Source organism: Haliaeetus albicilla, chromosome 8 (genome assembly GCF_947461875.1).
Source record: "Haliaeetus albicilla chromosome 8, bHalAlb1.1, whole genome shotgun sequence".
NCBI lineage: Eukaryota > Metazoa > Chordata > Aves > Accipitriformes > Accipitridae > Haliaeetus > Haliaeetus albicilla.
Window position 1 is genome coordinate 37513613 of NC_091490.1, and position 15030 is coordinate 37528642.

At 46.8% G+C, this 15030-nt stretch overlaps 1 protein-coding gene across 10 annotated transcripts in view; it reads left to right on the forward strand.

Moving 5' to 3' along the window:
* Positions 1-15030, forward strand: part of PACS2 (phosphofurin acidic cluster sorting protein 2) — an 84603-nt gene that overhangs the window by 15905 nt on the left and 53668 nt on the right. For all 10 annotated transcript variants that reach the window (XM_069789896.1, XM_069789893.1, XM_069789887.1 and 7 more), the window contains exon 2: positions 13784-13871. In XM_069789896.1, coding sequence (XP_069645997.1) covers positions 13784-13871 — 88 coding nt within the window. The remainder of the gene's footprint in view (positions 1-13783; positions 13872-15030) is intronic.

A 15030-nucleotide genomic window follows, 5' to 3' on the forward strand; every position in this document is an offset into this window, starting at 1 on the left:
AGGTGCTTGCTGTGAGCTGATGAACTGACCTTTGCTTCACAGTGGTGGAAATGAAGGCTCAAAATAAACACCTGGGGAGTGGTAGCAAACCTGCACTGGCTCTCTGGAGAGCTTGGGCTCACCAGGATTGTGGGAGCCCCCAAAACACTTTTCTCTCTCTCTGTAGGGAAATGTGATTTCTTCAGAGACATGGATTTGACTGCCTCATTGCTGACTAATATGCCAAACCATGGCCTGGGAGACTTCTTGCAAATTGCATGCAAAATCTTAAAATGGGAGGCATTACTCCACTATTTGTAAGATGTGAAAAGGTAGGGATGGCCCCTCTCATCGTGGCTTCAGTGTAAGTATCCAGGCTCCAAAAGGAAAGACCATGAGGAATGGTGGATTTGTATTGCTCTGTAACAGATGGGCACAGAGAAGGGGGTTTAATGTTTTACAGGTACACCAACAGAGAATTTCTTGCATCATCCTTTTAAATCTCAGCTCAATCTACTGCATGTGGAACATTTAACAGCTTTAGAAAATGTGGTGTTTAGTAGATCATTTGCCTGTTAGCATATCTGAGGCTATTGGTAAAAAAATCTCAGCAGTCAGAAGCATATAATGCACATAAATGCATTTCATGTATGACTAGCCATAGGTCTCGATGCAAACTTTGATATGCTTGGTATTAGCTGTAGTCATGTGGTGAAAATCAGTGGCTGAGTGTGGTCCTCTGTGTGAGGAGGGTGTAAAATTAAGGATTAATCCCATCCTGATGGTTGAAAAAATGTTGTGGCACTTGTCCCTATCTCATCCCCACTGATGATTCTCCACTGTTTCTGTGACAGAAATGCTCTTTGACAGCCTGAGTATGTGTAGCTGCTTTCAGGATGCTGCTTGCCTCATCCATAAACAGGAGCACTGACCACAAAATGATGCTGATACCTATTCCTTGCTCTTGGCATCGCTGTCATGTTAGTGTTAGCTGATTGCATCAGGCAAAGGTATTAGAAGAGAACATTTTCAGGGAGCTGAGACTGGTCTGGCTGTAGAGTTTGGTCTCCATGAGTGATCTAATGGTGTGGTCCTGTTCACAAATGGAGTAACTCTGTCTTAATGCTGGATAGGCTCCTTGGTAATCCCACCCAGCAGTGAACCTTAATATTCTGCTGAGGAAGAGCTGCCTCGCATCCACCCTCCACTTGTTCATGCCTCATTTACCTCCATCTGCTTATTCTGTAGGGCGCCTACAGTTTATCTTGATAAATCTGGGTTCAGTGGGAACTCGTAGGCCTGATGAAAGGTTGTGGGGACTGAATGGATTATGATGGTTATAAATCACTTTTTGTTGCTTATATTCAGCATTAAGAATCTTATGGGGGTCTGGAAGAAGTTCTGAGCAGTGAAGACCAGCATCTCAGAGCACCTTGTGACTATTACAGCTTACTGTTTTTCTGGTTTACCCAGGTCACACTGATATTTTAATAAATATTCTTGACAAATTGAACTAATAAATTCAGGCATTTGGTTTGCTTTGCTGCTCCCTTATTGCTTTCAGTAATGAAATATCACCAGCAATGATGCTGAAGAAATGTAATATCTAAATAATATTGAATCCTGCTTGCCGGCTCAACTTCTGACAGCTGCTGAAGAGGTTTGGAGCATTAAGGAAATGCAAATGTTTCTCTGGAGCACGTCACTGTGTTCTGCCTACCACTGCAAGTGTTTGGCACTGGTGGTTCTTCTGGACTCCTTCAGTAAAAATTGTGGTTCCTTTTTTCCCTGATGAACTTAAAGGTGATGTAAGCTTTCAGGAAAGAGGGTAAGCAAAGCCTGAGTTGCCAGGTTTTCTCCCTTTTCCATGAGAAATGCAGTGAAATCTCAGTCAAAAGGGTTTTTTACAGAAAAGAAAACAAATAGAAAACCTTGTGCTGAGTTATTTCCAAACAAGTGTTTTCAGTAGCGGCTCTTTAAAGTGGAGCATACAGAGTATATTTAGATGTGAGGAGAAAGATTGTGAGGGAGGGAAGACATTTTTGAAGTGTTGTTGAGAGACGTTTTGAGATCACCTGGAGACTGGGAATTTCCCTGAAGGAAGCTGCTCTTACTGAGAGAGGATCAGAAGTGCTCTGAAAACCTGAGCTGTTTGCAACCGCACTGCAAGGTCTGGAAATGCATCTCCTGGCTGTCCCCCAGGCCATAAGGACAGCCTGGTGATGTGGGTTCCTTCCCATTCAGGTATCTCCTCAGAGTGGGGGGAAGATGTTTCACGCGGTCTTTGGTAATGCAAAATCTGCTGCTGCTTCACTGTAAAGTAACCTCCACAGGTCTGCTTTAAAGACTGCAAGAGACCCTGTTTTCTGTTCATTTGTGCACTTTTGGTGGGTTCTGTAGTTTTCAAGGCCTTTGGTGGAGAGCTTGTGTCGTGCTTGATGGCAGGCTAGGCACTGCACTCTCTGTAAGCCTTTTCAGTCCAGTTCAGCTGGTTTTGGAAATTAAAATATTGCTTCTAGTTATTGCTGAAGTTCCATCCCTGGCAGTAGTGGTGGCAGTTTTGCTTCAGCCATCTCATTCTTGTATCAGCCTGGGTAACATGGTTAACTCTGTGGCTTTTAGAATCTCACTAGATCTCTTATTCCTGTTCTTTGGTGATTTCCTTCCCAGCTTATCTGTGCTGTTCTGAGTACTCCAGCAGACAGTGTGCAAATGAGCAAGCGCTGCCCAGAATATTTGATGGAAGAAATGCAAGGGATAGGTGCCGGACCACGATGCAGCTTCAATCAAAGGCATCAAGAGGCATTTATTTCCTTGCAAGGAGTGCTGAACACTTTCAGCACTTTCAGGCCTTTTTTGACCGTTGTTGGTACTGCTAAGCTCCTCTCAGTTTGCCCCTTCACTTTCTGGGAAGACAAATCTGCAAGGGATAGTACATTTCAGGTGCTTTACCCTCAATGTTTTGTTCCAGTTTGAGGGATGTTGGCCAGTGTTTCCAATGTGTTTAACACTGAATAGAGTTCCCCAGCTTCAGTGACAGAATCTGGAGTTCTTTGTGAATTATATTTAGCACTCATGGAGGCTGCTTTGTCAGCTGTGTGTTGTTGCCTTGTAAAAACTGGCACCATTCAAATCTAAATAAATGCTTCTGGGAAAGAAGAACCTTCCTTTTATAATTATTTTAATGTATTTGATTTGGAAATATCCTTTGAGCTGTGGCCAGAGAGCAAATCAGTTGTCAGCATTGCAGTCCCCTGTTTGAAGCACCTGTGCACAGATGAGCCAGTGCTGTGGGGCTTAGAGGAGCTTGGTGCTTGTGTGCCATGATGCTGTCAGGGCAAACAGCTGAGGTGCCGTGAGCATTAAGCAAGGTGTTTGGTACAGCTGCAGAAATTGCTCTTCGTGGAGCTGGTGGTTCTCCTAACCTTGCTTCTGACCTACTGTTGAATACATTGGGGTTTGGAGTTGCAACTTTCCTTTTGCTGCTCTGTCCCTGTAATTCAGGTTGCTACTGCTGTATTTTTGGATGCTGGAAAGAAATCATACTTTGGGGTGCTAAATAGTTCTCTTGAGGCATGATGAGAATTGTGCAAAAAAAGTTATGTTTCTAACTTAGGTAACGAATTCTGATACTTCTTTGACTGTCATTCCATTTGTCTCTGGAGTCAGGGGAGGAGGGAGCCAGCATTAAACACGGGGCAATTAAAGGAACAGCATAGACCATTGGCTCTGTGAGGTATTGGGGTGGCTGGCTGCACATGCCAATCTGGAAGAAGGCCAGAATGGCAGGCTTTGACAGACTTGCTGCAATGAGAACAGCGTTGGGATCTCTGAAGTGTTCTTCTAGTCTGAAAGCAAGCCTGCCAGCGAGATGCTTTGCATATTTGATTGCTGTGCTGGCTAATACCAAACGAACTATCAAAGTTCACAAATGTTTTTCACTGCTGCTGGCTGCTCTGCCTTTACCCTTACAGGACATTTTGAGTTCTCAGGAAAAAAAGCAAACAGCCATTTGGACTCTAATTATGCCTGTGTGGTTCTCCCATCTTGTTTATGTCAGGCCATATTGCAGACTTCACAAACAAAACCCTGTTCATCTGGTGCTCAATGCAACTGGTTTAAATCAAGGTTACAGAATGATGGTCTGTTAGGAATGGGCCACCTGCCCTGGCTTTGCTGCCTTGGGTCCAGATTGGTCAGCAAGTAAAAAGCAAGCTTAAAAACAAACACGAAAACCCACCCGCAAAATTCCTTTTAAAAATCTCCTACAACAGTTTTCTGAAAATCTGTTTATTCAGAGTGGTGTAAGGTGGTTATCTTTCAGAGAAGCACCAAGTCTTAAGAATTACTTGCCATCAGGGTCTTGGCTTTGACTGGGAGAGCCACGTGTCTGACTTGCTCATGAGCTGGGAAGCTTTCAGAGATGGTTGAGTGAGAAGCAATTTGGTGCGCCCCACGGTGTGAGCCTGTCTGGTCTCTGGAGTGACAGGCTGTTCAGCTCGCCTCTGCATTAGAAAGTGTCGTGGAAGCTGTTCAAAGTGGAGAGAAGGCAGAGAGATGGCAAATTGTTCATGCCCTCAGAGCAAGCTTGGATTTGGGTACATGAAGAAGCCATCTGTTTTTCCTTGACTGCTTTCTTAGCTGGAGGCTTCCTAGTCCTGATTTCTCATGATGAAGAGATCACAATGACGGGTAACCCGAGCAGAACTGAGCTCTTCCTTACAAGCTCTTCTGACATGGGCCTGAAGTCAAGGGTCCTGTTGGCATAGTTTTTTTCCTCTTGATGGGGGCCTTTTATGGCTGATTTACAGACAAAGGGGAATATCAGGATTATTTCAGGCTGAGTCCTGGCCTCTAATGGTTTGCAGGCCTTAGGGACAGTATGTGCTGTGGCTGGGACTGCAGTGTCTTCCTGGGGTACCAAGTGGCTAACAGCAATGTGCAGAGAGCTCAGGACCAGGTAGCACAGCAGCAAGCTCTCGCTGTGGGCTGTTCAGTGGTGGGAATGCAAAGCAGAATAGCACCTAGCATTTTGAAAGTAGAGTGCAAGAGTGCTTGGAAACCTGTGCTTCCTACTGTCAAAAAGAAAAATACTAAATACTAAACCAGACTGGCCGGTGCAGGACCTCCCTGTGAATCTGTCTGCACTCAGATGCACACTGGCTTCTTGTTGCCAAGCACATACAGGCTTGTGGGATGGGGCAGGGGAGCTACTGGGGAAGTGGCTGTTTGGAGAACAGAGTTCTTGGACAGAGTAGTGAAGGAGGATTTGCCATCAGACTGCTCCAGAGGGGAGTGAGGAGGAACAAGAAAGTTGCCGGAGGAGCTGGTCTCATTTGTTGTGTGGTTGTAGGGAGCTGGTTGCATGTAGGCTGTGACATCCCTAGTGGCTGTGGAGATGTTACAGCTCCCAACCTGATGCTGCTGCCGCTGCCTTTGGGGATGCTGTGCTCAGGGTTGAGGCATGGAGGTGGTAGAGGAGAGGACAGGGGAGAGACTGGGGTTTATCATCCAGGCAAGGCACATGCTGGAGAAAACATGTGCCTTGAGGCATTTTCTTTCATCTCACTGACTGGTGCCTGTAACATAGCTAGGTACCACTGCAAGGATTTCCTTGGGTGTGTGCTGGAAGGCTGGGTGCTGTCTTTGTTCTTGCAGCTAGCTGGCTGCAGCACTGCCAGCTTGGGAGGAGGATACTGGTACAAATGAAGGCAGAGATGTGCTGCTCTGTGCTTTGCAGCACGCTGTGGACAGATCAGGAAGCCTTTAGCTCTGATGGTCCCTCTCTCATCTGCTGGCTGCTTTGTGCAGCTCCCGCTAGTCCCAGAGGGTTCAGGGGCAGATGGGAACTCCTCCTGGTAGGCAGAGACAGAGTTCCTGTAGCATGCCTGGAATAGCCGATCCCAGTGATCAGCCTGCTGTGTGACAAGCGCTGCTGTCTGGGGCAGGGGCTGAGTGAGGAGAGGGCAGGCTGCATAAGGAAGGCAATGCAAGGGAGGGGTGAGCTGGGATGGGGAGGGTTGCTGGGTTTGTTCCAGCTGTGAAGGTCTTTCCTCTTCATCCCCTACCCCCTGATTTGTTTTTGCATTCCTCCTCCCCAAGTCTCCTTTTGGTTTGCTCATTTGTGTATATGCTTTTGTGCCAATCTGTAAAGCATGTGGTGGGAGCTGCCTTCCACCCTGGCTGGCTCACATAAGCTTAGTGGGTTGTGCCTTTGTTTTGTTGCTGGCTAGCTGAGAAATGAAGCCCTAGCTACAGAAATGGCTTGACCAGCCCACATCCTAAAGGCTCCCCCTCCCTGACATGTGCTACTGACTGCTCTCATTAGGTGCTCAAATGGGAAACTGGCGTTTCGGTGCTGCAAGGCTTTTTGGGCGAGAGGCTGTACTGCAGTGCATGGGTATCTCGTGCAAGCTTGTTAGCCCCATAGCTGCCGCTGGCCTTTGGTCAGATGGATGTGGCTATGCCTGGTCTGTCTCCATCTTGCTGCTTGTTCCTTGGTGGTGGCTCTGCTTACTCCAGCTACTATTAAATTAATACAACAAATATCAGATGTGTTTGTCTCATCTGTAATATAGAAAATGTAATCCTGATGGTCCGTCAAAGGAGCCTTAACCATGAATCAGCTTTTCGTTATTTGCTGATTTCAGTCTTTAAAGCTAATAAAACGCCTTTCTATTGCCTCAAAACTTTAAAAATATCGATCAAACCTAATCTACCAGTACCATAGGCTCTTTCATTGGTGCTTACTTTGGTGTCAGGATGCTGTGCAGGCCTGGTGTTCTGGATGCTGAGTTTGAAAGAGGCAAGCCAGGAGAGGTGTATTTAACTAGACTTGTGCCTGTGCTTGGCTTTGCAGGCAGCATGGTATCAAAACATAGGTGAGTGTGCTGGTTTGGGCTGGGATAGAGTTAATTTTCTTCATAGTAGCTAGTATGGGGCTATGTTTTGGATTTGTGCTGAAAACAGTGTTGATAACACAGGGATGTTTTCGTTACTGTTGAGCAGCGCTTACACAGAGTCAAGGTCTTTTCTGCTTCTCGCCCCACCCCACCAGCAAGTAGGCTGGGCGGCGGGGGGGGGGGGGTGGGGAACAAGAATTTGGGAGGGGACACAGCTGGGACAGCTGACCCCAATGGACCAAAGGGATATTCCATACCATATGATGTCATGCTCAGCATATAAAGCTGGGGGAAGGAGAAAGAAGGGGGGGACGTTCAGAGTGATGGTGTTTGTCTTCCCAAGTAACCGTTATGCGTGATGGAGCCGTGCTTTCCTGGAGATGGTTCAACACCTGCCTGCCGATGGGAAGTGGTGAATGAATTCCTTGTTTTGCTTTGCTTGCGTGCGTGGCTTTTGTTTTGCCTATTAAACTGTCTTTATCTCAACCCACGAATTTTCTCACTTTTACTCTTCCAATTCTCACCCCCATCCCAACGTGGGGGGAGTGAACAAGTGGCTGCGTGGTGCTTAGTTGCTGGCTGAGGTTAAACCACAGCAGTAAGTTTGCCTAGCTCCTTTGTACTCCATTGCCTGTCTGAGAAACAGACCTAATCTCTGCTTCATGGGGCTTTTCTGGTGGTTTTTTTTCCCCTCTAAGTCACCTTGTAAAGGGATTTGAAACCATCAAAATGAAGTGTGAGAAGCCAAATGTATAGCAGCATGTGCAAGAACTGAGATCCTGACAGAGGTCAACAGATGTGTGAAGAGAGCTGCTCCTGCTCTCGCTGAAATGACTTCTTAAAGGGAGAGAAAGCTGGTGTTTCTTGGTAGCACAGTTCAGAGCATGTACCTGGAAGCGAGCAGTTGGTGATAGGCTTTCCTGCCGGTGTGACTTGGAATACATCAGGTCTCGGCCTGGTAGTCAGAACATGGTGTGACACAACTGCCAGCTTGCACAAGAAGCTATGCTTGGCTACCTGAAGAGTATGTGGACCTGTGGACATTTGGGTTTGACCCCTGTGGGTTTCACCAGCATCGCTGTGCCTCAGTAGCGCCCTTTCTTTTCCAGACTACTGAAGCACTAAGAAATGAGAAGTGCCAATGGAATATGTAAACTCTGTTTTGTGAGACAGAGTTATTTGGCTTGCAGGGATCCTGATCCCTTTCTGCCTTGGGTAAGTCCCCTAGAGCCAGCCGGCAATGTCTTGTCCCACTGAAGGAAGACATGTCTCCGCATTTTCCAACTGATGCATTGGATTGGAATATCTAAGCTCGGATGCACTTTAATCCTTGGTCATATTAACTGCATGCTGCTCCTCAAATAGCAAATGTGCCCATGCAGAATTCTAGGATCTTTTAAAAATGATGCAGGCCTGAAAAATTTTGACATTCCCACCCCTTTTGCATTCTCAGTTTGGAGCAGGAATATTTGTAATATATTTTAAGTGAGCAGGACAGTATTTCAGCTGTAAAAGGATAGTGTCTGGCTGCGCATGTGTGTCCTTGTGAGGTCCTGGGTAGAGCCTGTTGTGTAAAATAAGCTGCCATCCTCTTACCTGTCTGAACAAGACCTGCTTGCTGCAGTATTTCTATGGATCTTAGTCTCTAGAATCTTAAGAGCTTAATTCTCTGTATTAATGCTGGGAAGAGGATTCCAAGATCCTTGAGAACAAGAACAATGAAAACACTTGCTCTGCAATTGTTTCCTGGCTTCTTAAAGCTTACTTGAGTGGATCTGTAGCCAGAACAGCTGGCTAAAGGTTGCCGTTCAGCTGGGTGGTAAGTGTTGAACAAAGGAGATGTAAGCAGAGACTAATGCAGACTATTACGTTTCTTTGCAAGTTACTCAGGTTATGTTTCTGGCATGACAGAAATTGGGGTGCTTGATGTTTGTCTCCTCATTTAATTTCTTCTTGCCTTGGAGCTTACCTGAGAATGGGACCCAGATTAGATTGTTTTGAGGGAATTGGCTCATAAGCTTTGGAAAGTGAAGAAGTACTCTTCCTGTGGCTTCTACCATTGCTACCCTTGCCTGGAGGCCCACTCTGATGCTTCAGTGACATTAGAGGACAGCTCTTCTCCCCTGCTTTCTCCCTGAGCTAACTCTCTTAGGCCAGTACAGAGCCCTGCCTTTAGCATGTAAGTGCAGCAATGAGTACATCCACATGTTGTTCTTTTCTTCCCAGGCATGTGCAAAGCAAGTGTAAGAAACTGCTTGCACAGTTGGTTGTTCGTGTGATGCATGCGTTCATACCTTACTTAAGCAGCTGTCTCTGAAAAATGCTGTGCAGGGCTTCTCACTCTGGCCTCTCCTGCACAGATGCCTCTGTAGCTATGTGCAAAATGGCTCTGTTTGTCTGGGCAAGAGCATGTGTAGGTGGGTGTCTCCCTCCACTTCTCCTTTAAGTGGCTTGTGATTTATTTCGGGACTGACTTCGGTGTAAAGTGTCAGCTCAGAGCAAAACGCTCAAAGTTGAGGTTGAAAGCATCAGGGTAGGAGGCTGCTTGCTGTCCTGAAATGCTGAAATAACTTGGGTGAGGTGAAACATCCAGTGACCAAATGGAAACCAGTTCCTTCCTTATAGCCATTGGCTGATGGAGGTTTACAGACCTTGGAGGAGAGCGCTTCTGGCATGAAAGGTTTTCTCTAGGAACAATGTCTTCACTGCTTTTAACCTGGACAAAGGGTATCTGTGTACTGAGCTAGAGTCTTCCTGCCCCAGCTCCCATTTTGTGCTTGGAGTCCCTTATAGCTGTGGATGCATCTGTTGTTATTCTCGACTTCTGTCGGGCTTAATTAAAATACAGGTCTTTAATTTTTAATTTTTCCTTCCTGTTGATTCGACTGTCTCTGCATGAGCAAGGTCTCAGTGCAATTACTGTGCTCCCTGTGGAGAAACACACATTTAATTCAGTGAGGCAGACTCTTTCTTGGAGGGGGTTCATTTTCCTGATCTTCCTACTTGGAGGGATGCAAAAGCAAAACATCCAGTGAGTAAAGAATGCGACACTTTATGTGGTTGTTCTGGACATGTTTGCTGGATCTTGGTTACCAAAATGTTATGTTCCTTGCAGATAACTGCCTCCCTGAGCAAAGAGATGGTGATGAAGCTATTCAGCACAACTTGTGTTAGCAGGGCGAGTCGAAACCATTGGGTCAGGTCCAGGTTTCCTCTTTAAAACTGCATTCTTGCAGCAGTGATATAAAAAGATGAAGAGTTTTATTCCTGTAGAGCACATTAAGCTGTCTCATGATTTGTTAACCCGAGAACAGGGTCAGGCAAGTACCTTGCACCTCCTCGCCATGGGGGGGACATGTGTGACCGGAGGGGATGCAAGCTCCTCAGCAAGCACTGCCTGCTGCTGTGTGGGACCCAGCTGTGCTCCTAGCAGGGCGATCTACTATGAACCTTCAAAAAAGGGTGGATATCTTGGCTCTCAGATTTCCATTGCCCTTATTTAACACTGCTTTGGGTAACTTGGAGTTTTTGCTAGCTTAACTTGCCATGTGCAACCATAGGTCACTGCTGAAACAAACATGCAAAGAAAGGGTTTGTCTGCACCTCCTGTACTGCAGTCCCAGGCTTTTTATAGACAGCTCAAAATACTTCAACCTCTTTCAGCTCCAGACTTGAGGCTTCCTCAGTTCCCTTGTGTGTGTGCGCTAGGTTATTTTCTCTTTGTTCACAGAGATCATGTATGTATGTATTAGAAACTTCCAAATACAACCTTGTTCTTTTTTCAGGTCTTTCCAGGTCTACCTGTGTCTGTCCTGTTTTTCTTACCAATGGTTAATCTTAACAGGCTTGTTGATAGAAATGTTTTGTGAGACCAGTCCCTTCCTGATCCCTGAGACTTGACAGAAGTACAGCAAAACCTAGGCAAAAGATATGTGTATGGAAGGAGGTGCCGCCATTATCGGAGGCAGTTACGGCAGACAAATCCTTGCTGTACTTGCAGGCGTGAGCAGTTCAGGATCCTTGTGCTGGTAGCAGGGGCACCACGCCGATTCTGGATGCAGAGACACACTTGGAATATGCCTTTTCATTATTATTTGAGTAAGGTATGGCCCCTTTCTGCCATATATTCTGAAGGTTGCTTTGATTTGTAAGCTGCAAACTTAGACTGAAGACCCAGAACAATAAGTGTGTTGAGTGTAAGAGAGATTTGGTGGGATTTAAACTCTGTCTGATTTTTATTCCCTGCCCCCCCCAATGGAGAATATAAACATTTCATTGTTTTTTTGTGTGAAGCGCCTTTTAGTACCAGCAGCCCAGCAATGGGGGATAAAGAAAGCAGATGTGTCCTGTGTCTTTTTTAACTGCTTTTGTTTTTCTGATCACTGTAAAGGAGGCTTTTAAATTTTTTTAATTTTTTTCCCAAGCAGCAAGTGCTCCACAGGGCTTGATCAAAGCTCATAAATGATGAATTGAAGGAATGCCCGGCAGAGAACAGAACGCCCTCCTTGTGCTCTGCTGTGTGTGCTGAGAACACCATTGTTTCTTCCCGTACCTTTTTCATCCTTGAGCTCTGGGCTGGAGAGAAAAGGCCTTTGTTCCTTGCCTGTCAGCCGAGACAATGCCAGTGTGTTGTCCTACCTCTGCTCTCAGCACCTGACTGGCCGGAGCTCTGTGGGTTTTGGCAAGCTGAGCGCAATTGTCCTCCAGCTACAATGTTACAAAGAAAACAAATGGCATCACAGCCTCCTTCCTCCAGATCCTGGCCCGGCTGCTTCACGGCTGTGGCTGCCTGAGTCTCTGCTCGCTGTTTTGTTCAGGATTTGGAGGGAAAGCTGGTGGCCTCCTGCACTCTGGGTTGAAGGATGCAGCCTCACTTGACTTCCAGTGCACAGGGACACTAGGGTTTGCAGTCCAATGCGTTGGTCTGTGCTCTCCTGCTTCTGCAGGTGCCGGCTTCGCTCAGGGGGAGGCTCTGCCCATGGGTGAACGTGTGTTTGGTTTCCCCCCCGCCAGCCCAGCAGCAGCTGCAGCTGTCCTGCCCGCTTCTGCCGTCCCTCCTTTGGCACCCAGCGCCTCCAGGCTCGCGCTCTCTAGCACGTTTGTCTTGATGACACTGTGCGCAGCTGCTGATGGTGTGACAGAGGGGAATGCAGGCCCAGGCAGACCCAGTTTTTCCACCTTCCTTGTAATTTCTAGAGCATCTCTGGCTGCGCTGTCTTCTGATGCAACACTCTGCAAAGGAGAGAGCTTTTTGTTCTCTCTTTCTGTTGGTTTTTGGGGGGCTGATTGCAGGAACCAGTGCTTTGCAAATGAGCACGGAGAACAGATAGCATGGGCTGGGATGGAGGCTGCCAAGGGCAGGTTTGGAGAGGTGCTTGAGTGAAGAGCATAAGAGCTAAGACCAGCTCTTCCCTGTTCCTAGCCCTGTGCGAGAGGGCAGAGTTCAGGCAGAGCCACAGGTGTTTCTGGATGAGGCAGGCAGTAGTTGCTTCGACATCTGCCACTGCTCCTGTTGGGAAGAGCCTTCAGCTGCATCTCTCCTGCCGTTTTCATACCAGGCAGATTGTGTCTACTTCAGGCATTGTAGCAAAGCAATGTTTCAGCTTCCCACCATGGTGGAGAAGGTGGTGGAGCTCTAAGTCACTCTTGCGGTGGTGACTTGCTGGGTTCCTGGCACCAGTGTGGAGTCGTGTAGTTCAAGTGCAGGCTGCAGTCAATGGCACTTGTGCTACTGCTGCCTGGACATGCACCAAAATCCAGCGTCAGCTCCCCTTCCCATCTACAGCTGGACTTGGCCGCTTCATGGACAGCCCTTTTTCTGGGAGAAAGCTCTGCAGTGGATTTCAGAGGAGCCACACTGAGGCTTGCTAACCTCCCATGGCAGAGACCAAAGATGCCTGTACTGTGGGTTAGGGACCTGACAGAAAGGCAGTGCTGGCTCCTGGCCAGCATGATGGATGATGTCTAGTTACTAGAGCCCACCTGGCAGCTTTCTCTGGCCTCTGCTTTCCTCAAGCTGAGCTGTCTTTGCTTTGGGTTTATCTTTCCCTGAAGTTTGTTTCTAGGCATGCCTTCTTAATTACACCAGCTGGTCTTAACTTCTGCGGAATTGTGACAGGGCCAATACTGTGGTCACATTACCTCAGAGCTTTAACTCAGCTGCACCTAGTCCATACTTCATCCTCTCCCAAGCTCCCTGTGCTGGAAGGCAGAAGTGCAAACAGCTTTAACCAGAACAATGTAGCATTGCCTGGGTGAAGAATGTGATTTACTTGCATATGTGTGGCATGTGAAAGCCAGGGCCAGAGGGCACTGCTTGAGTCCTCTCCTTTCTTTTTTTTTCTTTTTTTTTTTTTTTCCTTTCCCATTAGAGATGCCTGAGCCACTTGCTAGTACTTTTGTTTGGGGGTGAGGAGGAGAATGCATGGGTTGACAAGAGGAGGTGGGAGTGAGATCTTTGGGAGCCAGGAGTCTGAAACTGAAAAAGCCAACAATCTAGGAAAGCTTTGTAGACAAGTTTAAAATTAGACTGACCCAGTGCTTTTATATTGCTGGAATTTAATTCCTCTGACCCTAAAGGTTTTGGTCTGACTCGGAGCAAGAGTTCCCAGGCTGTGGTTGGTGGAAGTCTGTGCTGTGAGGCGTGCTCATGTGGTTGTGGGTCTGTATCAAACAGAGATGTACGTCCTGTCCACCTCCTTGTGTTTGTGAAAGGTTGGAGAAATTCAGTCTGAAAAGCCAGGGAAGCCACACATTTCTGCTGTCTGTGTCTGTATCAGTGTGTGGCTTGTATCCTGGAGCCTGTTCATCCTCAAACTGGGATACTGCTGTGTGTAAAAGCTGTTCAGACCTTTTCCTTTTTCAGGCATGATTGTAATTTTCTCTTCTGTTCCTGTTTGCAGGTTGTGCAGCTTGACATTAAAGAAACTGGTAGTCTTAAAGGAATTGGATAAGGAGCTTATTTCTGGGGTCATTGCTGTCAAAATGCAGGTAATTGCTGCTCAGTTTTAAGAATTAAATGTGTTGCTTGGGTAAAAATACTGGCAGATGCTGAAGCTGAGCTTCACCTCCGTGTGAGGGTCCATTGCAGCCATGGGCTTCTTCTCAAGTACATCAGGGCATTTTGGATGTGTGGAGAGTCTCTTGTGATCCTTCCCCCATGTTCCTACTGAATTTCGCTGTTGTAAGCGAAGAATATTGTTTGCTGAGGGCTCAGCATGAGCTGAGCTTATGTAAAAATGCTCTTTACAGATCATATGCTGTCACCTCTTCTTCCTGAGCTGTCACTGAATCCAAACCTGATTCTCTATTTAACATGCTTCAGCTCACTTTAGGGCTGAACATCTTGGTAACTTGGTCCTGGTTTTGGGGGGTCTGGAGACTGGGCCTTCCTCTGCTGATGGGCAGCTCTGCTATCAAGAGTCCAAGTCATTTTGTAGCCAGGTGCTTGTCAGTGGATTTGTAGGGTGCCTGTATGTTTTAATTTGTTTCCATAAAATACAGCTGTCATTCTAGGTAAATAACCCACTTGACGGCATATGTTTGAGCAGTTTAATTAGGTGCCTACATGTAGGTCACACTGCTTGGAGGTAGGCCAGGAAGGAAGGGGACTCAGTTCCACAGTGCGTCATAGCATCAGTTCGGCTCTCACCACTGCAAATGCTGAAGTACTTAATGAGTAAAAGCCTAGCAGACCTATAAGTAGAAAAATACCATTAACGATGCTGAAAAGCAGCTGCTTTTCAAATAAAGAACCTGGCAAACCCCTGCAGAGAGCTGGTTGTGTCAAAGCACACAAGGTCTAGCTTGGAAGTGAAATCATGAAGGCTTTATGGTGCAAGAACATGCAACTGAGGATTTAACCGGCATCTCGCATCTCCATGAGCAGTCCAGCTGGGGTAAAAATGTGTCCCCTCTATGTTGGAGGGGGTTCACGCACCCACAGCAGGGAGCAAAAGGCAGGGAATTGTTTCACACACCTGGATTCGTGGGAACCTCAGAAGAAGCACAGCTGTGGGTTCCCAGGCTGTCAGATATTGCTTATCAGGGCTGAAAGCTTTCCATATGTTTGTACTCCTAGGTGGTGGATGCATCACTGTAAGGGCCTGAGGCTTGTCAGTGAATGATCTATGCCCAGAGCGTGTCAGAC